Below are 26,290 nucleotides of genomic sequence, written 5' to 3'. Positions count from 1 at the left end.
AGAGGAGAAACTCACGTCTTCTTCCCCTCACTGCATCACGTGATCTCCACGATATTAATTTTAAAAAAGTGTTACTTTCATACATTTAAAGTTCAGGTTCAAAATATTGCAAATTTCTTCTGTTCGTGTGACTTATGATCAGAACTGTGGATAACATGGTTTTGGTGGCTTCATTCTAGCTGTTCTACATCAAAGTTATTATAGGAGTTGGGTGGTTTTTTTTTTGTATGGGGTTCTATACCTCATTTGTTCATAAAACAAAGGGCCTAGTGTTGTAATGTGAAGTAAGATTGTGGCCTTATTGCCTAAAGGCTACTGGTAATACAGACACATAGGAGACCTGGCTTTTGTTCTTTGTGTTGGCAGGGTCTGAGAATGCTATGCAAGTAGCATTTACAATCCTTACTACTTAGCAGAAGGGAAGGAATTCTAACTATGGCACAATGCTGACCCCTATGGGCGGGATTCCGGATGCAAGTGGCTTTGCAACTAGAAGAACAAAAACAAAAAAATCCCCAAATCACTGGTTATTATTCCAATAATGCTATAAAAAAAAAAAACAACCCAGGACAAATGCTACAAAATACTCCTGAAAGAAAAACAGATTTTGTAGCATTGCTCTTGGGTTTTTTTTATAGCATTGCTTTGCAATAGCACATTTATTTCTGTGAGACTTGAATGTGCATGTTTTTACAAATTAAGATTTAAGATAGCATTTCAGATACTTTTTGAAATGTTAGCATTTCCTTAAAATCACATTAAAAGACCTGAGCAACTTATGAGGCAAATAATTTTTACTGGAAATAAATACACACACATATGTTGCAGACAACTGCCAAATAAATTAAAAATAATTAGCATGACTGTTTTACATGTCTCCGTCATGTTAAGTCAATTCTATGTGTTATAAAAATGTTCATCTCTCTATATATATGTCTGTATCTAGATACATAGGGCCCCCTTTTATGAAGCTGCGGCAAGAGGGGGGGGGTCTGCGATGGCGTCTGTTTGTTTTTGACGTGTGCCGAGGCCCCCTTTTTACCGCAGTGGGTAAAAGGCAGGTCTTTGTTTTTTTTCAGGTAATGGCCGTACGGCAAGTGAAGCACTTGCCACATGGCCATTTTAGGGAGTATCACTTACTGCCACCCATTGAGGCCTTGCCCTGGGCCCGGCCCAGTCTCTCAGCAGCCCTGACTGGCAGTTCTGTGCACTGCCAGGTGAAAAGTCTCTGGTGTGATAAGTTCCAGCTTCTGCTCCCTCAGTCAGCTATCGATGCTGTGGAGATGGATTTCACAGCCCTGGTGGAAGCAGGGAAAAAGTGGTGGGTGATTCTTGGTAAGGGCTCCTGCGCTAATCCAGCAGTAACTGGCAGCACGCAGCACTGCCTGATTACCGCCAGGTACATACCAGTGCTACAACAATAAAAATATTTTTGTAGAGCTGGATATGATGCTCACTGGGGGTGGGAACTATCGCTAGGCTGCTGTGGTAGCCCAGTGATACTTCCTTTTTAGTGAGTGGCAAGCCCCATTGGGCTTACCGCTGCTTTGTAAAAAGACCCCCATAATTTTTTATATTTCATTAAATAATAAAATAGGATGGAGATATTGGCTCACTAGCAGCATAGCCGCCGAGAGGGGGGCAGGGGGGACAAAATTCCCCGGGCCTCCAAGGGGGGCCCGGCGCCGCAGTCCCACCCCCCTCCATCATCAACCGTCTGTCACTGGGCCAGGCCCCCTGCATTGAAATCACAGTGCCTCTCACCTCCATGTGAAAGCGCTGCAGGCAGCAGATCGCCTCCCTTCGGGCCTCCTTCCCTCCCTGTGTCCAGCCCTCGTCTGATGTAACTTCCGCGAGGGCGGGACACAGGGAGGGAAGAGGCCCGAAGGGAGACGATCTGCTGCTGCCTGCAGCGCTTTCACACGGAGGTGAGAGGCGCTGTGATTTCAATGCAGGGGGCACGGCCCGGTGGCGGACAGAGGGGGGCGGGTGGAGGGGGGAGTAGTGGCAGCAACCTTGAGGGGCGGAGGGGGGAGCGATGGCAGCGGCAACCTTGAGGGGGGGGGCGAAGGGGGAGTGAAGGTGGCAGCGGCGACCTCGAGGGGGGGGCAGGGGGGCCCCGGGCCCAGCCCAGTCTCTCAGCGGCCCTGACTGGCAGTTCTGTGCACTGCCAGGTGAAAAGTCTCTGGTGTGATTAAGTTCCAGCTTCTGCTCCCTCAGTCAGCTAGCGATGCTGTGGAGATGGTTTTCACAGCCCTGGTGGAAGCAGGGAAGAAGTTGTGGGTGATTCTTGGTGACCAGCTTCAGCTCCCACGATTGTAAAGCTCAGGGAAGAACCTTAGGCAAGTGTACAAGTTAAAGAATTGTCAAAGCAATGGCTCATTTTCTTTATGTTGGAGATATGGATATAAAATAGGGAAACGTTCATGGAGAGTTGCCAATGAGGGTTCATAGCGTCAGGATCTCAGGTGTGAACTAGAGGCAAAGGAGCACAAGAAAATGTCCTAATAAAAAATGAATCCCAGTGTATAAAGTGCAACCTGCAACCAATGAATACCTAATTTCTGATCCTGATAATAAATTCTGGCCAACACTGATTTTTTTTTTCTTTCTGGATGGAATCCTGGCCCTCCTTACAATCCTACAGAAGAGTGAGCAGTGGATAATACCCTGATACTAAATTCTCAGATAGCTTCCTGCTATTGACACAACTCATCGTGTGTCTTTTCCCCGCTAGATTTTCTAGGGCTATTGCATTTTCTCTGTTTTTTTTTTGTTGTTACATTTGTACCCCACACTTTCCCACTCATGGCAGGCTCAATGTGGCTTACATATTGTATACAGGTACTTATTTGTACCTGGGGCAATGGAGGGTTAAGTGACTTGCCCAGAGTCACAAACCATTTTGCCTTTCTTCTTTTCTACTACATATTGTGCCAGAGTTAGGAAAGGTGCTTTTGCACCCTTATACAAAGCATTGGAATAAAGTCTCTGCGAGGACTTTGGTGCTGTCCCTGAGAATCAGGTGGTAAATGTCATGTTTTCTCTCGACATCATCACTGCCCTCTTCAGCTGTTCATAGGAGACGAACATCACGACATTCCAGGATCCCAGGCGGAGGAAGGAAGGCACAAAGCTGCAAGAAAGAAACGTACAATGCAGTCCTGGTATGGGTGCTGGTGAAGAAAGAGTTCGTCAGTAGCGGCATAGCCATAGGGGGGCTTGGAGGCCTGCCTCTCGTCCCCCCCTACACTTTTGGATCAGGCTCCCTCCACAACTGGTGTACCCATTGAATGTGAAAAATAGCAAAAGGAGGGAAAGCCACCCTGACAAAAATAATGATTATTAATTTTATCTCTAAATGACTTTGAAAAAAAGTGTCCAGTAAATAATAGGCACATAATAATCATGAAAGAATAAGGGTGACAGGAAGGCATCAGGCCATTGGACCTCTTACAGCCCCAGCTGTTCAAAATCCCAGCTTTATGTCCTGTCAATCACCTGCCTCCACTGTACTCGGTTAAAAACAAACCATAACATTTTATTTACAAGTTTATGTTTTGTTCTTCATTTTCTATAATAAATCCTTGACTTAAACTAAGAGCCCTGTTTACTAAGCCGTGCTAGCGTTTATAGTGTACGCTAAAAATTAACATGCGCTAATGCTAGAGACACCCATAGGCCTTTAGGATTCCAACGCATATTTGTTTGAAAGCAAATGAAACATTTATTCTGCACTGTAGGAGATGGCAGTGCTGCTATTGGATTCAGAAATGAGAGACTGGAAGAGGTAAACTGAATGGATTTGTGCTTAACCCAACACCCATCCTGTGGATGCTTACCTTCTTCTGAACCAATACAGTAAGCAGGGTTAATACTGCAGCTGGGCAAACCTTTGGGCCTGAGGATCACAGTGGGAGCAATGATTGAGTTGGGGGCTGTGTGACGGGAAGAGTGAAAGGAGGTAGGTGTCCCAGGACTTTTGAGAAGGCGGGTGGCGGGGAGGGCAAAATTCCCTAGGCCCGGGCTGCCAAGAGGGGCCTGGTGCCGGGGTCTCTCTCTCTTTCCTGCTCCTGACGGGACCCAGGTGATCATGTCCCGACAGGAGCAGGAGAGAGAAAACTCCAGCGCCAGGCTCCCCTTGGAGGCTGGGGAGGACCTGGAGGAACAGACACAGGAGGCTGCTCTTCTTCACAGTCTGCTGCATTGCCTTCCCCATGTGGCTGCTTTTCCTCTCAGGCCATGCATGCGCGACCTGAGAGAAAAAGCAGCCGCAGGGGGAGGCCACACGGCAGAAGGAAGAAGAGCAGCAGCGCTGGAGGACGAACTCCTGCTGGCGGGGCCTTGGGATCTCCACCAGCCAAAGTACTTAACAGTTACGGCAGGCGGGTGGCAGCAGCTATCAGGGAGGGTGGGGTAGCGGCATTAACAGCAGCGATCGGGGGTGCTGGGGCGGAGACAGCAGTAGCAATCAGGAGGGCGGTAGTGGCAACTCCGATGATCCCAGGGGGGCCCAGTGGTGACAGTGACGACAATAATCCTTGGGGGGGGGGGGGGGGGCGGCCTTGCCCTGGGCCCGGCTCAGTCTCTCGGTGGCCCTGAGGTGCCCGATACTGGAGAAGGAATTGGAAGTGTGCAAGCCTGTGAAAAAGGAAGAAGAAAGGTGAGACCAGATGCTAAGGGAGAAGGCAGGAGCATGCAGACTTGGGAAGAGGGAAAGAGAAGCAGGGGGCAGGGGAAGGATGCAGCAGAGTGGGTGCTGGGCAGAAAAAGAAATGGAGAGTTATTAGTAGCAATGAATAAGAACAGGAAAGGAGAAGGAGGAGCAGAGAGAAGATAAAGAAAAGGACTAGAGGAATAGGCAAGAGAGCTATAAGATATGGAAAAAGCTAAAGAGGTGTGAGAAGATACTAAATGGAATCTGAAGAGAGAGGGAGAAAACCATGGAGACAAAAATGGAGTGTGTTATGTGCATAACAGTGGTGCTGGATTTGGCAGAAAATGGAGGGGAAAGGGCAGTGGAAGAAGGGAATTGCTACTGGGCAATGGGCAGAGGGATATTGGGAAGGAGTGGGAGGCTATGCCAGAGCCACCACTGCCGAAGGAAGGAGCACCATGCCAGAGCTGTAGCTGCAGTGGCGTTCCTAAGGGGGGGCGGTGGGTGTGGTCCGCCCCGGGTGCACGCCGCGCGCGCGCCTGTCCTCCGTTCGTTCCATGCTTCTTCTCTGCCCCAGAACAGGTTACTTCCTGTTCTGGGGCAGAGAAGAAGCATGGAACGAATGGAGGACAGGCGCGCGCGGCACCCTCCAGCGGCGTGCACCCGGGGGGTTCTTTCGCGGGGGGTGTCCTTTCGCCAGGGGGGGGGGGTGCTGCACCCGGGGGGCGGGGCACATCGGCGATCCGCCCCGGGTGTCAGCCCCCCTAGGAATGCCACTGTGTAGCTGTTGGTAGGAGGGAACAGTGCTGGGGCCACCAGTGGCAGGTCAGTTAAAGGAGGAGGGGAGGGGCACAAAGATGAAGAGTTGTCTAGAGCACTTAATACCTTTTTTAACTTAATCAAGTGTCCCCTCTGGTGAAGCAAAACTAGAATGCCATGTGTCCTCCTGGGTTTGCGTGGCTCTCTTAAGCAGTGGCGTAGCCAAGGGTGGGCTGGCCCACCCACTTTGAGCTCAGGCCCACCTATGATGTGGCCGGCAGAGATTCCCAAGCTGAAAACTCCCAACAACTGTCCCTCCTGCATACCTTATAAATAGCAGATCTTCGCCTGCAGGAAGCAGCGACTGATACATACGGCTTACAGCGGCCCCACAGCCTTCCCTCTGACGTATTCCCGCCTATGCGGAAACAGGAAGCTGCATCAGTGGGAAGGATGTGGGGCCTACATGAGTAGTGTGTGTTAGTTGCTCCTCACTGAAAATCTGAAATTTAAAAGGTGTGCAGGAGAGGAGGGATATTTGAGAGACCATATGGCATGCAGGCGAGAGGAGAGACCAAATCACCTATGGGATGGGGTGGTGTTCTTCTGCCCACCCATCTTGGGCCCAGGCCCACCCAAAATTGGGTGTCTGGCTACGCCCCTGCTCTTAAGGAGTCAGGTTGCATCTAAAAACTATCCTTACCCTTTGTAAAAAGCAGTTGGTCCTTCCTTGGTCAACATGCTCCATGCACAATTCACGGCACTTCTGTATTGCTCTGGGGGAGAATTCATGTACCTGGTCTTCACTACATCTACAGGAGATGCTACCACCGTGGTGCAGAATCCAGCTCCAAAAGCTGACACGAAGTGGCAGGGCAAGTTATCTACAAATCACAAACAGAACAGCTTCTCAGGGCATGTTGTTTAAGAACGTAATCTTTGAGTTAACATTGGACTCATTCAGTGCTTTCATATTGGAGGAGAATCAGATTACATGAGCCTGACTGTTCCATGAATGACGTCACATGACCTCATACCGGCTGTACTAATCCTATGGATTGGTCTCTTTGTGTGAATTGTAAAATGCCACTCATTTCATTGATACCCACTACTCCATCTTTATTTCGGGATGAGCTTTACCTTTCTTGGGAACTTTAACAAATTAGCCACACCAGATGATACAGAGAGAAATAGTTTTCCCAGTATTCATAAGACTGTACAATAGTGAATAATGTCAATGCATTTCAAAATTGTGGAGTATGAGAATTGGATATTAATATTATTTCTCATCTATCATGACTTAGCATCTGTTCTACACTGCATGATTCATTTGCAGTAATATTTAGTTCTTGCTCAAGTGCTGTACGAATTCTAGCAATTCCCACTTGGAGTTCAGTTTTTCTTTCATATCAACATCGGAGAAAATATTTCTTCACTCAACATGTAATTAAACTCTGGAATTCATTGCCAGATAATGTGGTAAAAAGCAGTTGGCTTAGCAGTGCTTAAAAAAAAGGTTTGGATAATTTCCTAAAAGAAAATTCCATAAGCCATTATTAAGATGGAGTTGGGGAAAATCCACTGCTTATTTTTAGGACAATACCTCACACACTTATCAGTTGAACAAAAGAGACATGCAGTTTCATCAAGGTATATATTTTTTCTAAAGTAGGGAAGTCTCATAAGTCGCTGGGGTTGCCATCTTTGCACTACCCCTATTTTGCGACAATTATAATCATCTGCTTACCCTACCATCCTCCTTAAGTAATTTTTATTAATGCTTTTACTTTTTGTCTTAATTTTAACTTTTTTATAAAAAGGATAGCCCTTGATATGATTCTATTAATACTGCATACTCAAAGGAGCTTTATTCCTGAACGGTTTATCATTTAACCAATACCGTTGTATTTGACAAGTGACGCTACAGTTTTATAAATAGCTCAACTTAGCTTTAAATGTGCTGAATGTGCTGTGCGGAGCTTTCCCCTGCTGTGCGGAGCTTTCCCCCACAGGGGACAAGCAGCATAAAACCTATTTAACTGTTCTGCGATTTTGGCCACAGTTGATGGACCTTTTTTTCTGTCCCAGTATGGCAATGCTTATGTTCTTATGTACTATCCAATGGAGATGCTTGTCCAGTGAGTTCAGACCTTCTTTGTAGCAACATGGTCAAATTAGACGTTTGCATTGAGTCGTTACTTTTATAAAACTATGAATTCATTGATTGGCAGGACATATATTTCATTTATAAATAATTGTTTGTTTTAGTTTGGCGTTGGGTGTCTCTCACCAGGTGTAAAGTAAGAAGGGAGTTTTTTTATTTCATTCGCTTTTCTCACGTAGCGTGAGTTTTTTTTGCGTTTGATTATTTTTTCTTGTTTGCTTCTTACGGGAACCAATGATAGGAATGGACCTGTAAGCTGATAGTGATTTTGTCAAATATAATCGTTTTCTCACTATTTGGAGCTTTGAGGTTCCCATTTATGTAATTGATCAGTACAGATTTCTTTGTTGAAATCGTGAGGAAACCACGGGGAGACACCCACAAACTAATTTTCATATATTTTCAAACTTTTTGGATTGATAGTATTTCTAAATAATTGCGAGCATGTGATTCAAGCATATATCATCCAATGGAAGCCCTAAATCTGCAGCACAGCTTAAGACAAGTTAATTTATTTTAAAGCACATGGATCACCTGTCATTAGCTTGTATTGCAGAAGCGCCTCCTTTATTAGATCATAGGTTACTAGCTCAGCGCAATTGACGATGGCATTTCTTGTCACATTAGGTAGCGTTCCTACAAGAAAAGCAAACACATTTGTGTGCTATTATATTTCAGATAGATTTAATAAGCATTTTAAAAAATATATATTTTATTGCAACTGTCAGTGAAACACAAACATGAAACATTTACATCAAAAGAAAGTAGAACCATAAAAACATGAGTTAATTCACTCCAAAAAGAAAGCAATGAGAAACAGGGAAAAATAACATCTCAAGATACAGGACCTTGTCTGGGAGTAGTGGCATAGGTGCACGAGTATTTCTCTTAACTAGAGTGAATATGTAATAAGCAAAACACGGGCCTTCTTTCATGTCTTAATATAAAGACCCAAAGAAAAACAAATAGGAGGAACTATTTTTTCACTCAAAGAATAGTTAAGCTCTGGAACTCATTGCTGGAGAATGTGGTAACATCGGTTAGCGTATCTGGGTTTAAAAAAATGTTTTGACAAAATCCTGGAGGAAAAGTCCATAGTGTGTTATTCAGACAGACATGGGGGAAGCCAGGGCTGGCCCAAGGCAAGATGCCGTCTGAGGCGGAGCTTACATGCCGCTCCCCCCCCGAGCCAAAAGGCTGCCCCCCCCAGGCATTTTACCTCCTCACAGTAACATTCCAAACCCAGCAGTGGCAGAGATTCCCATACACTGCCCTGCCGCCGCCAGCACCCGCCTCTTCCCTTTACTCCGGCTGCCTGAGCAAAACAGGAAATAACTTCAGGCAGCCGCAGTAAAGGGACGAGGCGGGTGCCGGCGGCAGCAGGGCAGTGTATGGGAATCTCTGCCACTGCTGGGTTTGGAACGGCACCGTGACGAAGTAAAACGCCACGAAGCTGCTCCCCCCCCCCCCCCCCCGAGATGCCACTCTTGAAGAGTGCCGCCTGAGGCCCCTGCCTCAGGTGGCCTAATAGTTGGGCCACCCTGGGGGAAGCCACTGCTTGTCCTAGGATTGGTAGCATGGAATATTGCTACTATTTGGGTTTCTGTCAGATACTGCTGTTTAAGTGAACAAAAGCAATGTTCTTTTTCTAAATTAATGCAGCTAGTGTGTGATCATCTATGTGAAATGCCTAAAAGGTTGTCCATTTTATAAAAATAACATAGATGCCTGCCTATGTGCTTTTATAACTTAGGCTGTCAGAACTATCCCTACCATTGCACAAACGCTCATTCAAATTTACACTTACTATGCAACAGTGTTTCCTCCAAGCTATGTGTGTATGCGCACCAGGGGCATAGCTGCTATGGGGCCACGGGGGCCTGGGCCCCTGTAGATTTGGCCCTGCACCCCCCTGCCGGCGACCCTCTCAATCCCCCCATCCGCCGCCAACCCACCGCCTGCTACCTTTGCTGGCGGGGTCCCCAACCCCCGCCAGCCGAAGTCTTCTTCCTTCATTTGGTTTCTCAGTCTGACGTCCTACACATTGTACGTGCAGGACGCCAGACTGAGAAACCAAACGAAGGAAGAAGACTTCGGCTGGCGGGGGTTGGGGTGCCCCGCCAGCAAAGGTAGGCAACGGCGGGCGGGGGGTTGAGAGAGTCATCGGCAGGGGGAGGTCAAAGTTGTTGGAGGTGTCAGCAATGGCGGTGGGGGGGGGGGGGGCTAAAATGTGTCGGTACATCAAGCTCCATCTCTGGCCGTCTTCAAATCTAAGCTAAAAGCCCACCTTTTTGATGCTGCTTTCAACTCCTAACTCTTATTCACTTGTTCAGAACCCTTATTTTATCATCCTCTCTTTAATATTCCCTTATCTCTTGTTTGTCCTGTTTGTCTGTCCTAATTAGATTGTAAGCTCTGTCGAGCAGGGACTGTCTCTTCATGTTCAAGTGTACAGCGCTGCGTACGTCTAGTAGCGCTTTAGAAATGATAAGTAGTAAGTAGTAGTAAATTTGCACAGTTAGCTATGCGGGTGCCAGCACTGAATATTGCCAGCACCCGCATATCTGTGGGCTCCTCCCAACCTCCACCCCCTGTACCGCCCTTTACCCACTCACTTTAAATATTCACTGGCACCGCCTGGTTAAAGTACCACCGAATATTGGCGGTTGGCTGGCCCCAAATAATTTCCTGCCTGTTTAGGCCCCGATGCTCTAAGCTCCGGCGCATGCCAGCCCCATACCACGAGAACAGCGTAGAAACATAACCCTCCAATGCTCAAGGCTACGGCATTCATACGTTACGGCATTGTAAGAGCAAAAGCAAGGGGGAGCAATGTGCTTGGTGCATGCGCAGAGGAATTTTGCAGTAAGTGCAGGCTCTTGTGCGCATGTACCAGGCAAACCCGAAAGGGAAGCACATATTGGGGCTGCTCTTCTATGCCTTTAAATATAAGATTCTCAAATTATTCTCACTTGAAAGACTTTTATTTAAGCGCAGAAAAAAAGGTGCCACCCTTTCGCTTTTGCTTGGACTCCCTAACATTTGTTTTCAGTACTGGTGCTTACAGGCTTGCATGTGCTTCCTTCCACTTCCAAAACCGGCAGATTTTTAAAGAGAAAAATCCTCTCTCTTTAAACCCCCCAATACCAGCTCCGAGCTGGTATTATTTTTTTCAGTGGTAAGAGCAGGGTTTGCTTGTGCGCTATTCTCTGATCATTGGGAGAGAATAACAAATGACCTCATTTACATGCATTTGATTACATTTAAATACAATTTGAGGCCATCTCTGGCGCACATGCTGTTCCCTGTGCTAGAGCTGGTGTTAGGTTTTGAGCATTGGGCCCTTCAATTGCTTTGAATATTGGGCTCTAAGTGTATGGAATAGCGCTTAAGTGCAGTTACACGAATAACTACAGATTAGCGCCAATTAACGCTAGTTAAGGGCTATTATTGGTAAGGCCAGTTAGCACCTAATTTAAGTTAGAAAACAAAAAAGGCAGGCGATCCGCCCAATACGATGTGGAGATAAAACCAAGAGGCAGATCTTGTAAAACAACATAGTCCTTTATTCAATAAAAAGCTCCCAGTTTATCAATCATCTGTGCCCGACGTGGCCATGTTTCGCCAGAAATATTGACTGTGTCAGATGCAGAACGACTAAAAACAAACATACAACAATTCATACATTTACAAACATGAAGATCATCTTAGATATGTAGATAAAAAGGTAGATAAAACATGGAGAAACTCAATCATAAACCAACTATACAAAACTTTACCAAGGCATAAAAAAGGGCAAATAAATAACATCAACATAAAAACAACCATGTAAAAAACACTTATCTCAGACCTCATTGCACTAAAGTCCCGTTAAAGCACTGATCGCTATTTCCAAGTTGGTAAAAATTACCGAGTTGGAAATGGCCAACGATGCTCAGAAGAAACGGATGCAAAGGAGCTGCTCCCAAAAAGAGCAAGCAGCTCAGTAGTGGGGGAGCAATCGGTCTGCTGAGCATGCGCAGAACAGCCAATCGCTGAGGGTGGCTTCTCTGTGCACGCTACAGACGTCTTTCATACACACAGACAAGGTTTCATACACACGGAATTGTTTTCCACAATTTCTGACTCATAGGTCCAGAAACAGCTCATCTGTCTTCCACTAGTTTTAGAGGGGAGAATCAAACTCCCTTTCCTTAAACCCAAGATCTCCGGTTGCAAATGTAAATGGATGGACAGAGCACTCGCAAAGGGTTTTAAAGGAAAGAATGGGGGACGAATGTTCTTGCTTGAAACCCTAAATAACCCAGATGCAAAGTCAAATTGAGGAGAATTCGGGCCAGTTTTGGACCTGAGGATTCTGCCGCGACAGTGGAAAGGCATTTTAAATAACAGATGCAGCTGAGATGCTGTTTTCGAGTTGCAGCAAGCAGTATCTGTGCTTGAGCTCCGTGGCTCTGCCTGTCTGATCCCTGCGGAAATGGAAAAGGAGACCTTCTCTATAGAGCGCTCTTAGCTAAATGGTAGAAAGTTACCACGGTTAGCTGCAAAAACAGAGGACAGGCAGGCTTTGCAACTTCACCACTGCTGGACGGTTCGCAGCTCTCCACAGCCAGCCAGGCAGTACCGACAGCTCCTGACCACACGTTAAAAATTCATCGTTAGGGGAGGCAGTCCTTTCTGTGCATCATTAGGAAAACGGCTATGCATTACTCAGAATGCACATTTGAATGGTAAGTAGCTCATTTAAATAGCTTAGCATGCAATTATCGTTAGCTGCTACTGTGACAGGAAAAGAGTCCGCAGTAAAAAAACGCACTTAGCTGGATCGTTAATTTTTGTGCATCTGGGCCTCAGTATAATACCAACTAAAAGTGAATGGGGGAGAGGAGACAGAGAGGCTTACCCAACTGATGTAAAATAGCAAACTTCACCTAGTCTGGTACAGAGAGCAAAACGAGATAGACACTGTCTAGTAAAAAAGGAAATGTGTTTAAAAACACATAACTGCTAAAGGAACATCTGAAAAATAGAAAAGTTGTTTTTATTTTGCTGTTATTTATTTGCCCTTTTTAATGCCTTGGTAAAGTTTTGTATAGTTGGTTTATGATTGAGTTCCTTCATGTTTTATCTACCTTTTTATCCACATATCTAAGATGATCTTCAAGTTTGTAAATGTATGAATTTTTGTGTGTTTGTTTTTAGTTGTTCTGCCCCTAGTGCAGCCAATATTTCTGGTGAAACATGGCCATGTCGGGCACAGATGATTGATACACTGGGAGCTTTTTACTAAATAAAAGACTGTCAACTGGATGCACTAACTCCACGGAAAAAGCCTTTCCCTTCCCGATCCCTTAGCGATTCAGAAAAAAACAGGAATGCATGAAGGAAATCGCATGCAAATGAGCTGCTCGCTGTTAGCTCATTTGCACGCGATTTCCTTCCTAGGGAGGGGAAGCCAGTCAGCCAGCTGAGCATGCGCAGCGCAGCCATGCATTATGCGTGGCTGCTCTGCGCATGCCAAAGACGGCTTCATACACGCAGACAAGCTGCGTGTATAATAGCCGTCTACAACCTCCAATAAATTGCCGTCTTTGGCATTGTGCAGCAGAGGGAGAGAGCAGGAAAGAGAGAGAACTAAACGATCCAATGGAGACCCAGGTCTCTCTCTCAGCCAATCACTGTGCATTTAGAAGACACCAGTGACAGCTAAACACGCTGTGATTGGCAGGCACTTCTACTTTTTTTTATGCAAGAAGCATAACACTAAAAAGAAGTGCTTGCCAATCACAGTGCGTTTAGCTGTCACTGCTGTTAACTAGACACGCTGTGATTGGCTGAGAGAGACCTGGATCTCCCTCGATCTTTGCAGTTCTCCTAAACGCGCTGTGATTGACTGACTGAGATTGGCTAAAATCTTCCTCGATCTTTGCAGTTCTCTCTTTCCAGGGTCCCGCTGTCTCTCCTGTTGCACAATGCCAAAGACGGCTTCATACACACAGACAAGCTGCCTGTATAATAGCTGTCTGCATCCTCCAATAAATTGCCACAGAAGTGCTTCTTGCACCCACAACAGCTCACAGTAGCCACAGCCAGGCATTAACGAGAGGTGCAGACCTCCCGTTAGGTTGTCCACGGTAAAGGTCGGGACTGCTTTTGTGCATGGGGTTGGAAAACGGCTGTGCATCTGCTTTGCATGCACATTATAATACTAATTAGCTCATTATAGTAACATAACATAGTAGATGACGGCAGAAAAAGACCTGCATGATCCATCTAGTCTGCCCAACGCATTCTGTTTTCGTTAGCTGCTACCATGACAGGAAAATGGCTTGGAGGACCCTTTTGTACATGTCTCGTTTTACTACTTGCTCGCTAGACTGGCTAGAACTGGTTTAAAAACCATGTTGCTGGCTCGTTAGGTTTAGTGCATCTGGCCCTGTGTTTTGTTTTTTTACAAGATCTGCCTCTTGGTTTTATCTTCCTAATTTAAGTTAGGCACACAACTGATACTATTCTTTAAATTTGTGTGCCCCAATTTGTGCACTAGTTGCAAATTTGGATGCACAACTTTTTAGGATCTGGCCCTATGTGACTTAAATTTGTGTATTCTGTGCTCCAAGCAAGTACACGATTCTACACACCTTTCCAGAGCCCCCTTACGCCTTCTTCAGTGGCGATGGTTTTGTAAGCATGGAGCGTCCCGTCATATCTCTTTTTCATCCCTTGAAGATTAGTCTGTGCTTGCAATCTGACTTTCACCACATCTGTCGGCTGTGCCACAGTTACTGCCAGCGCTCCTGTGGTGCACCCAGCTAGGATCCTGCTTCCAATGCCAGCATCTGTCCAGAAAAAGTGCAAATACTTATTTTTAAAATTGCATTTCTGTGCATTGCATTTCTTTAGCTAAAATAAAGGTTCTCAAACTAGTCCTCAGGACACATCCAACCAGTCAGGTTTTCAGTATTGCCACAAGCAATATGCAGGCATAAGATAGACATAAACCCAACTGATTGGGTGTGTTCTAAGGACGAGTTTAGAACCACTAGTGTAAGATGATGCTATCTTTAAAAAAAAAAAAAAAAGATCTTTTTAAGATTATGAAAGAAGGTAAATAAAATAATGAGTGGAGTGGAACAGGTGGATGTGAAGCGTCTTTTCACGCTTTCCAAAAATACTAGGACTAGGGGGCATGCGATGAAACTACAGTGTAGTAAATTTAAAACAAATTGGAGAAAACTTTTCTTCACCCAACGCGTAATTAAACTCTGGAATTCGTTGCCGGAGAATGTGGTGAAGGCGGTTAGCTTAGCAGAGTTTTAAAAGGGGTTAGACGGTTTTCTAAAGGACAAGTCCATAAACCACTACTAAATGGACTTGGGAAAATCCACAATTCCAGGAATAACATGTATAGAATGTTTGTACGTTTGGGAAGCTCGCCAGGTGCCCTTGGCCTGGATTGGCCGCTGTCGTGGACAGGATGCTGGGCTCGATGGACCCTTGGTCTTTTCCCAGTGTGGCATTACTTATGTACAAAATTGTCAACAACATAATCGTTACAAAATAAAGTAATTAGTTACATATGTCCAAAACTTCACGGAGTCCTCGTTTGCATTCTACCAAATTCTAGAAATGGTGCCTTAAGTTATGCGTGCTAACTAGTGGCACTAATTGGCTTTAATTAGAATTTATATGTACTACTTTCTAGGTGTATTCTACAACATGATGTATATACACTTTAATGCACACAGCTGAAAAGAGGACATGGCCATGGCATGAAATGGGTGGGTCATGGGCATTTCAAAAAACCTGTGTTCACTATTATGGAATACACCTGATCTGTGCCTAACTTAGGTGCAGGTATTTAGGCCTGGTTTTAGGTGGACTAAATGGGTGCACCTAAATTGTAATCGTAAGAACAGCCACTAAGCATATTCTATAAACAATGCCTAACTTTAGGCATAGTTCATAGAATTGCGCTAAGCATGTGATTTTTCAGCACTGATTTTTAAGGCACCATTTGTAGAATTTGGCCCACTGTGTGTCAATTTAACATTAAACAGCTTTTTGTTTCAGTTTTGTTAAAAAGAATAAACCTTAGATGATATACTTTTCACAATCACATTTGTATTTTAAGTCTAAGAACTGTTCCAAGTTAATTGTATCTTTATTAAAAATATCTATACCACTTATGCCAATAACCAATTATGTGTTCAAAGTGGTTTACACACACACACACACACACACACACACACATACACACACACACACACAAAATTCAAGCAATAATCACATACAATACAATAAATTAAATCAATCATCAATAATGATAGCACAAGTCTTTACCTCAACAAATTATTTAAATAATCCAGTGCCCCACTGCTAAGCTATTTAGCATCAAAAAGACATTTTTTTTAAACTTCTTTTTAAATTGTTGTAGATTTTCAACTTGAAATCTTTAGGGAGAGCATTCCACCAGGTGGGTGCCATTATTGAAAACATTTTAGATCTCAACTGCACTCCTTTTATCTCAAAAGGGTTTTCTAACAAGAAATTTTGACTTGATCTCAAATCACTTCCTGGACCATATTTACGCAACCTGTTAACGGTAACCTTGAGTAACATAATTTAAGGCCTTGAAAGTCAATACTGGGAGCTAAAGAATTTCTCTTAAAGGGGGGATACACTATCATGCTTTGAGTGACCCTAAAGAAATCAAGCTACTGCATTCTGTACTAATTGTACCTGTTTAGCCAACATATTGGGCAAGCCTAACACAACAGCATTACAGTAATCCAATGCTGATAAGTATAAGAGAAACAACACTAGTCACAACAGTTCATAATAATTTTTAATTTGTTTCTGTGTACCAGAGCCAGCGCAAAGAGTATAAGTATCCTTAACAAACATTCGTCATTCAATTAGCATTCATGGTCCTGCTACCTCCCCCCCCCCCCCCCAATGAACCTGATCACCCAACACCACTTTCCCCCCCCCTTCATGTCTTTGAAGACGTAAATAAACATGTTAATAAAGGTGAGCTGGTTGACATAGAGGGGCATAATTGAAAGGGGCGCCCAAGCTTTCCTGAGGATGTCCTTGCAGGATGTCCTGGCAAAGGGGCGGGAAAACCTGTATTATCGAAACAAGATGGGTGTCCATCTTTTGTTTCGATAATATGGTCGGGGACCCCCAAATCGCGAAATTTAGGTCGACCTTAGAGATGGTCGTCCTTAGAGATGGTTGTCCTCGATTTTCGGTGATAATGGAAACCGAGGACGCCCATCTCAGAAACAACCAAATCCAAGCCATTTGGTCATGGGAGGAGCCAGCATTTGTAGTGCACTGGTCCACCTGACATGCCAAGACACCAACCGGGCACCCTAGGGGGCACTGCAGTGGACTTCAGAAATTGCTCCCAGGTGCATAGCTCCCTTACCTTGTATGCTGAGCCCCCCAAAACCCACTCCCCACTACCATAGCCCTAAGGGGTGAAGGGGGGCACCTATATGTGGGTACAATGGGTTTCTGGTGGGTTTTGAAGGGCTCACAGTTACCACCACAAGTGTAACAGGTAGGGGGAGATAGGCCTCGGTCCGCCTGCCTGAAGTGCACTGCACCCACTAAAACTGCTCCAGGGACCTGCATACTGCTGTAATGGAGCTGGGTATGATATTTGAGGCTGGAAAAAATATTATGTTAGTGACCACTGGGGGAGTAAGGGGAGGTCATCCCCGATTCCCTCCGGTGGTCATCTGATCATCTAGGGTACATTTTTGTGGCTTGGTCATAAGAGAAAAAGGACCAGGTAAAGTCGTCCAAGTGTTCATCAGGGATGCCCTTCTTTTTCCATTATCAGTTGAGAATGCCCATGTGTTAGGCACGCCCCAGTCCCGCCTTCGCTACGCCTCCGACACGCCTCCGTGAACTTTGGTCATCCCCGCAACGGAAATCAGTTGAGGACGCCCAAAATCGGCTTTCGATTATGCTGCTTTGGGCGACCCTGTGAGAAGGACGCCCATCTTCCGATTTGTGTCAAAAGATGGGCGTCCTTTTCTTTTGAAAATAAACCTGATAGTGTGTCTAGAAAGATCTTCAGAAAGCTTTTGACAAAGTTCCTCAAGAAAGACTCCTGGAAAATTAAAGAGTCATGGGATAGGAAACAATGTTCTGTCGTGGATTAGGAATTGGTTATTGGGCAGAAAAAAAAGAGAGTAGGGTTAAATGCCCATTTTTGTCAACGGAGGAGGGTTAATAGTGGAGTTGCTGCAGAGATCTGTACTGGGACCAGTGCTATTTAACATATTTATAAATGGTCTGAAAATCAGAATGACAAGTGAGGTGATTAAGGGGCCGTTTTACTAAGCCATGGCAGGGGTGTAGCTAGACAGCAGGTTTTGGGTGGGCCTAGACAAGACATGGGTGGGCACCAAGTGTTCTACCCCCTCCCCCACCAACTTAAAAATATATCTTAGCTGGCGGAAAAATACTGCTCTCCACCTTGGCAGCCTGCAGCAGGCATGCGCCGAAAACTGAGCACGCGCAGGTGCCAGCTTAGGAAGCTCAGACTGCTGAAGTGGAGAGCAATGTTTTCAGCACCATCAGGGGGAGGTCTTCAACTGGCAGAGCTTGGGATCCCCACCAGCTACCACTAAATGAGTGCTGCTGTTAGGTGGGCCTGAGTCCAGGCCCACCTGTGGCTACGCCACTGAGCCATGGTAGAGCTACCATGCTGGGATAGTGCAGGAGCCCAGGGGTAGTTCTGAATTTGGCCTGTGCAGTTTCCCGTGGTAGAAAATAAATTTCTATTTTCTACTGCAGGGGCGTTCCCAGCAGTAACTGGCCGCATGACCACATCGTCGCACACTGCCCAATTACTGCACGAGTGATGCATCAGCCTTTACAGCCAAAGTTGCCAGGTCTGCAGGTTTCCCGCCCAATTGGGCGGCTTTCCGCGACCGGTTGCGGGCAATTTTTGCCGGCTGTGGGCTGCGGGAAATTGGGCAGCTTTTAAAAAGCCGCGGTGCGGATTTTGGGCGCTTTTCTGGGGCTTCTATTGGTCCAATTTGGTCCAATAGAAGCCCCGCAGAGGCTGGGTTAATGACATTGGGGGCAGGGTTAGTGACGTCGGCGGCTACGTCAGAGGCGGGGTTGATTATGTCGGGGACGGGATTTAAATTTGTGCGGGTTTTGGGCGGGGAAAATTTTTTCAATCTGGCAACCCTGCTTACAGCCTACTCAGGCTCAGCTCAGGCAGTAAATAGCCACACACTGATTTTAATATTAGCGCAAGGCCATTTACTGCTCCATTTTGTAAAAGGCCTTTTCCACACCGTGTCAAAAAGTGACCCAGGGTGCCTCAAAACTAACGCAGGCCACTTTTCACCGTGGCTTAGTAAAAGAGTCCCTAAAGTTGCAGATGATACAAAATGATTCAAAGTTGTTAAAAGCACATGCAGACTGTGAAAAATTGCAGGAAGACCTTAGGAAACTGGAAGACTGGGCATCCAAATGGCAGATGAAATTTAACATGAACAAATGCAAAATGATGCACATTGAGAAGAATAATCCAAATCATAATTACCTGATGCCAGGGTGCACCTTGGAAGTCAGCACCCAAAAGAAAAATAAAGATCTAGGTGCCATTGTAGACAATATGCTGAAATCTTCTGCTCAGTGTGCAGTGGCGGCCAAAGAAAGCAAACAGGATGCTAGGAATTATTAGGAAAGGGATGCAAAATAAGAGCAAGAATATTATAATGCCTCTGTATCACTCCATGGTGCAACCTCACCTTGAATTCCGGTCGCCATATCTCAAAAATGATATAGCAGAATTAGAAAAGGTTCAAAGAAGAGCGACCAATATGATAAAGGAGATGGAACTCCTCCCATATGAACAAAGGCTAAAGAGATGGCTTGGAAAACAGATGGCTGAGGGGGGGATATGATTGAAGTCTACAAAATCCTTAGTGCTGTAGAATGAGTAAAAGTGAATGAATATTTTACTCTTTCGAAAAGTACAAAGACTAGGGGATACTCAATGAAGTTACATGGAAATTCTTTTAAAACAAATAGGAGGAAGTATTTTTTTCACTCAATGAGTAGTTAAGCTCTGGAACTCATTCCCAGAGGATGTGGTAACAGTGGTTAGCATATCTGGGTTTAAAAAAGGGTTGGACAAGATTCTGGAGGAAATGTCCATAGTCTTCTATTGAGATAGACATGGGGGAAGCCACTGCTTGCCCTGGGATTGGTAGCTTGGAATGTTGCTAATCTTTGGGATTCCGGAATGTTGCCACTCTGAGATTCTACATGGAATGTTGCTACTATTTGGGTTTCTGCCAGGTACTTGTGACCTGGATTGGCCACTGTTGGAAACAGAATACTGAGCTAGATGGACCATTGGTCTGACCCATTATGGCTATTCTTATGTTCTCCCTGCAAGCATTCTTGGACATCATATTTTAAAATATTTGTACATAAAGAGGGCATCTCTAAAAGATTTATATCCAGATAAATGGCTACTTGAAAAATTCCCAACATCCCAGTTCCTAAAATTATACATTGATGCTTCTTTGGGTATTTGTACCTATTGGAACCTATTCTTTTGCTTTGACTGCAATTGTTCTTTGCCACCCCTTAGAAACTGTCACCTTAGATGACCATCTAATCTACCCATTGATTCAGCCAGCCCTGCTGCAAGCTATTATCACTATATATAGCTATGACAGGATTTAAAACAGGGAGTCTAGGGGCTCGTTTTCAAAGCACTTAGACTTACAAAATTTTAGAGGTTACTACGTAACTTCATAAGTCTAAGTGCTTTGAAAATATGCCTCAAATTGTTTGTGCTAGAGGGTTTTCTTATTGACTTACTCTCTTTCCCACGGGTGTAAAATAGTTTGACTGTGTCGTAAAGTCCAATGCGGATGGAGGCAAAGCTCATTTGTCTCTGAAGTCCAGCCACCAGCCCGTTGTACAGGCTCTTGGGTCCTTCTGTCTGTATGATGGTGGTAATGGTCCCAAAGACCCCCTTGTACTTGATGGTTTTTAGAGCTCCGTGCACTGTCGATTCACCTTGAACCTAAGATTCACCCAGCAAGAGAGAGATAGGAATTCAAACAAACCCTCACAAAGAACAACCATATCTCAAACAATTATCACCTAAATTGGTTATTACTCTGTTTACCATTAACTTTCTCTTTGCTTCATGTACAATTTCTCATTCACAATAGATTTTCTAAATGTTAAACATCCATAGCCATCCCAGTATGTTTATGATACTGTATTGTAAAATTGGATTCTTACAACAAATTACTTTCTTAAGCATTCATTATTCTGTGTTATGTATCTTATACTGTTTATTGTAAGCCACATTGAACTCAAACTTGTTTGGGATAATGTGGGATATAAATGTCACAAGTAAATAAATAAATGTGCGATTTAGTGTCAATAAAAGCAGAAACTGACAGAAGAACCTTATGCCACGTGCTACCTTAGTTGTTGCTTATTTATGTATTTTTAGAGGATTTTAGATTATTTATGAATATGACAAAACCAGACGAATCGCCTCTTAACATACAGTTCTGTGGGCAAAGGAAAACTTCTCAACTAAATTGGTTCTGATTTTCTGGGGCCCTTTTACCAAGCCACAGTAGGGCTACTGTGTGGATAGTGTGTGGCAAAACAGCTCTACTGCTCAGGCACCCAGCGATAGTTCTGAGTTTGCTTTGTGCTGTCTCCCGTGCTAGAAAATAATTTTTACTTTCTAGCAGGGAGGCGGGAATTAGGCATTCCCGGTGGTAATCAGGAGCGTGGGCACATTGCCATCCACTGCCCAAATACCATTGGGCTAGCTAGCGCATGAGCCCTTACCACCTCTTAAATAGGTGGCATTAAGGGCTCAGGAAGTAAATGGCCGCAAGCTAATTTTGATATTTGCACATGGCCATTAACAACGCCAAAACAAAAAATGTCTTTTTCCCGCTGCAGTAAAAAGTGGCCTCGGATCATAGCAATTCCATGCGTCAACACCATTGGTCAAAGCACAAAACATATTTATTTCTTTTACAACATCTGTATCAATCCAAATGTAAGGGTCTGAAATACAAATCAATGCATGCATCTACCTTTTCCTATACGAGCACGCAGCTCTGGAACGCGCTGCCACGTAACCTGAAAACGGTCTATGAATTGACCAACTTCCGCAAACTATTGAAAACTTATCTCTTCGACAAGATATATCACAAAGATCAACATGTGTAACTGTATAATCTTTAAAACTTCTAGAACTGTCTTATAATGTCTTTTTGCTTTAACACTATCATGTATTTTGCCACCATGTAACACAAAATCCTCTGTAAACTAATTGTATATTTACTTCTATTTCCAGTATGCATGATGAATTGTAAGCCACATTGAGCCTGCAAAGAGGTGGGATAATGTGGGATACAAATGCAATAAATCAATCAATCAATCAATTAATCATATATTAACTAATTTTTTATGTTTTAAGCAGCAGTACTTAGTAATCATTATTACATGTCTTCTGTTCAATTTGATTTTATTCATTATTTATTCAATTAATATTGTTTTATTTGACCATTGGATTTAGGTTACTCATATTTGCTTTTATACTTTCATATATTTGTAATTTTTGTTTCTCTAGAATTATTGATTTGACCCCTGATGCAGGCATTGTGATGCGCCGAAACACGGACCGTGTCGGGTCCCTGAATATCTGCATCAATAAAGTAGTTTTTGATTACATCTCCACAGTTGGATTCATCTTTTGACAGTCTCTACTTTCTCCTGTTTGGCCAACACTACAATTGGCCACTTTGTACCACCACTTGGTAAAAGAGCTCCTCTATGTTCAAAGACAGGACCAGGCTTTCCTGCACATGGGGTAGATATTCAGAATTAAACCTCCACCCCACCTTGACTTTTTTTTTCAATTTGAGCTTGATTTAGTAATGAGGGTGGGGGGAAGGACTGCTTGGAACAGAGGTTCTCCTTAGGACCTGCTGAGGCCAGGTGATATGTCATCTAAATCATGAATAAGCCCAATGCAATCCTATGTGAACAGTAAAATAATTTTGATTTTAAACACGAAGATTGCTCAATCCATGAACGAAGGACACGTGAACACTTGCGGGAGGTGGTGGAGATGAAAATGGTAATGGAATTCAAACATGCGTGGGATAAACACAAAGGAATCCTGTTTAGAAGGAATGGTTCCGTGGAATCTTAGTGGAGATTGGGTGGCAACGCCGGTAATTGGAAACAAAATGGGAGCTGGGCAGACTTCTACGGTCTACGCCCTGATCGTAACTGAATAGATAGGGATGGGCTGGAGTGTAAATTTTAAGGGGCTTCGATGTTAGCCCCACCATACTGTATGATGTTAACCACACCATACTGCTCTCTTCCCATCGCACAAAATCTAAAAATTCTTGGAGTGACTATCGATCGAAACCTCACACTTGATACTCATGTGAAGAATACAACGAAGAGAATGTTCCACTCGATGTGGAAACTCAAAAGAGTAAAACCTTTCTTCCCGAGACATATCTTCCGCACCCTGGTACAGTCAATGGTAATAAGTCACCTGGACTACTGTAATGTACTATATGCCGGCTGCAAAGAACAAACTAGCAAAAAACTCTAAACAGCCCAGAACACAGCTGCCAGACTCATATTTGGAAAAAATAAATATGAAAGTGCTAAACCCTTAAGAGAGAAACTCCATTGGCTCCCACTCAAAGAATGTGTCGAGTTCAAGATCTGCACGATAGTATACAAAATTATACACACAGACGCCCCATGCTAAACCTTGTGGACCTGCCTCCCAGAAACGCGGTAAGATCATCCCGCAAATATCTCAATCTGCACTTCCCCAGCTGCAAAGGACTGAAATACAAACTGACACACGCCACCACCTTTTCCTACTTGAGCACGCAGATGTGGAATGATCTACCTACAGACCTGAAAGCTATTAACGAAGTAACTAACTTCCGCAAATCTCTGAAAACTCATCTCTTCCAAAAGGCCTACAAGGAAAATACATAGCCTACAAAAAACTACTTCAACAAATCACACAATTACCACAGCTCACCTCTAACTTACCTAACACTTCCCTGTCTATCCTCCCCTACCCAATCTTTAAACAGCAAGAATTGTACTTGTCATCATGAAACGACTATGCTTATCTTCTCTTACCAACATTCAAACTATAAGAAATGTTCCTGTTAACACGAATTGATTATGTCATAACCAAACTCTGTAAGCCACTTTGAGCCTACAAATAGGTGGAAAAAGGTGGGATACAAATGCAATAAATAAATAAATAAATAAACTTAGTACAAGAACAGTACTGGGCAGACTTCTACGGTCTGTGTCCTGAGAATAGCAAGGGCAAATCAAACTCGGGTAAATATAAAGTATCACATACCATGTAAAATAGGTTTATCTTGTTGGGCAGACTGGATGGACTGTACAGATCTTTATCTGCAAAAGTGGAGAGGAGGAGTAGCCTAGTGGTTACTGCAGTGGACTTTGATCCTGGGGAACTGAGTTCAATTCCCAGAGTTCAATGCCCATTGCAGCTCCTTGTGACTCTGGACAAGTCACTTAACCCTCCATTGCCCCTGGTACAAAATAAGTACCTGAATATATGTAAACCACTTTAAATGTAGTTGCAAAACTGAAAGGCAGTATATCAAGTCCCATTTCCCTTTCAAAAAGGAAAACACTTGTAAAATCCTGGCAGCAAGATAAAGGGATGTGCAGAGACAAAATATCTTTTTGTTCATTTACAGATTTTTAAAGTTTTTTTCTCCAATTATTGGTTAATTTTATAGTTCCTTCCAGACCCTTATTTTAATAAGAATAAAAATAATAATAAATTAACATGATAGCTTTTAACGAGCACAAATCAAATGTATACACTTTAATTTTCGGTTAATGAGCCTTAAATCCATTTTTACATGCGCTACATTTTTTTAAGGCGTGCTAACCAATACACATTCCTAGTTTGTAAAGCCCTTCAGTGTAACAGCATGCACACCTGTAATCGGACTTTTGCTGTGTCCAGTGGGAACGTGATGAGATCGGCAATACAGGCAGCAGTCCCAGCACTGAGAAATTTTACTCCTGGAGTGGGAGGGATGTCGGAGGGCTTCAGTCCTACCATCTCTGTAGTAAAGATCAGTTCAGACAGATCCCCAAGTAGCTCTAAAAGACGGGGTGGGAGATGTGATAAAGATGATAAAGGATGAGAACTGCATATGCAAACAGCATGCATGACTACAATAAAAGGACAGAGACATGCCAGTATTATAATGAAAAGTAAAGTATTCTACCTGCACACAACCCTCACCTTCCCCAGATCTCTGGAGAAAGATACTGTGCAAACAAAGATAACAATAGAATATTGGAGATTGCCTTTAACTATGAAAGAACTTCTGTTCTGAACGAACAGCCCTGCTAGTTTTAAAAACTATACACTTACACTTCCAGGATTCAAATCACAGCACTATGTAGTTCATCAGGGCTGTTCCTTATCCGCTTCACTCCATTCTCCCTTTAAGCTAAGAGAACAGCTGATCTACTGTCCTGTCATATTATAGAGCACAGGTTAGCTGTGACGTCACAAGGTCTGGCTCGCTCCAAAAGTCAAGCCGCAGCCTGGGGCTACCGCACAAATCCAGAGGCCCCGCCCCCGCTAAAGGACTCCGCCTCTTTTAAAGGGCACGCCCCAGCGTGAAACCTCAGGATGCCGTAGCTTTTTCCCGTCTCCCTCCTTTCAGTAGACTCTACCTGAGTTTTCAGTTGCTGTATATGATACCCGCAGGCTCAGCCGCTTGCCATAGAGCCCCGCCCTTTATTATAAACGCAGAGGAACGGTTCTGGGTCCTTGTGGATCTCTTTTCTGGATAGCTAAGTTAGCATCCCTTACCCTAGCGCACAAGGGGTATTGAGAAAGCTTAGGCGCTTGCCTGGGGTACGTAGAGTGGGAGCTGTGAATAACATATTTTCCCGAGTCTGAAAAGTGATCTAGAAACTTGCAGGGATGTAGCCAGTTAACATGGGAGGAACGTTAGGCATAGAGGCTGAGTAGTGTTTGGTATACTCCTAACTAATGCCTTAGATTGCACTTGATAAGGGATTTCTAAAAGTAAAACAGTCTGTCCTGCACCCTTAGGGGAAACCTTGGAAGCACTGACATTTTTATGTCTCATCATTTTTTATTGAAGGTATATTCATATGGTCACAATATAAGTAAACAACATATATCATTGTGAGATTAAATCCAAACAGATGTTTCCATAGAAAGAGCCAATTAAACAATTTTCTCCCCATACACCCCAACTTTACTCCTCCTCTCCCCCTACTTTAGTTCCCCTCCCCCCTGCAGCAAGTTCCTTTTAAATAACGTAATAACAACTCCCCTCTCCCTCCCATACCCTCTCAATCCCCTCCCAGTCCCCACCTTCCAATTCCCCCCTCCACCTCCCCCCCTGCCTCCCCAACAACTCCCCTCTTCTTCCCATACCCTCTCAATCCCCTCCCAGTCCCCACCTTCCAATTTCCCCCTCCACCTCCCCATGATCCCCAAGGGTTTATCTGACAGTCCAAGTCCCCCTCCCGATGAGATGAGGAATCCAAGTTACAGGTGCCCCTTCTCACTAGGGCTGGATCAGGTTAAGGAC

At 44.2% G+C, this 26,290-nt stretch overlaps 1 protein-coding gene across 1 annotated transcript; it reads right to left on the bottom strand.

Moving 5' to 3' along the window:
• Nucleotides 1-2,966: 2,966 nt before the first annotated feature.
• LOC115459573 (mitochondrial uncoupling protein 2-like) lies at nucleotides 2,967-24,788 on the bottom strand. The gene is made up of 6 exons (XM_030189384.1): nucleotides 24,646-24,788; nucleotides 20,454-20,661; nucleotides 14,222-14,419; nucleotides 8,115-8,216; nucleotides 6,120-6,300; nucleotides 2,967-3,136 (listed from the first exon to the last, which is right to left on the bottom strand). The coding sequence occupies exons 1-6, from the start codon at nucleotides 24,769-24,771 to the stop codon at nucleotides 3,022-3,024; spliced, it is 930 nt and encodes a 309-aa protein (XP_030045244.1). The 5' UTR covers nucleotides 24,772-24,788; the 3' UTR covers nucleotides 2,967-3,021.
• Nucleotides 24,789-26,290: the final 1,502 nt, after the last annotated feature.

The sequence above is a fragment of the Microcaecilia unicolor genome, unplaced genomic scaffold (genome assembly GCF_901765095.1).
Source record: "Microcaecilia unicolor unplaced genomic scaffold, aMicUni1.1, whole genome shotgun sequence".
Taxonomy (NCBI): Eukaryota; Metazoa; Chordata; class Amphibia; order Gymnophiona; family Siphonopidae; genus Microcaecilia; species Microcaecilia unicolor.
Note: the sequence above shows the minus strand (reverse complement) of the source record. Positions and strands in the feature narration are given on the sequence as shown.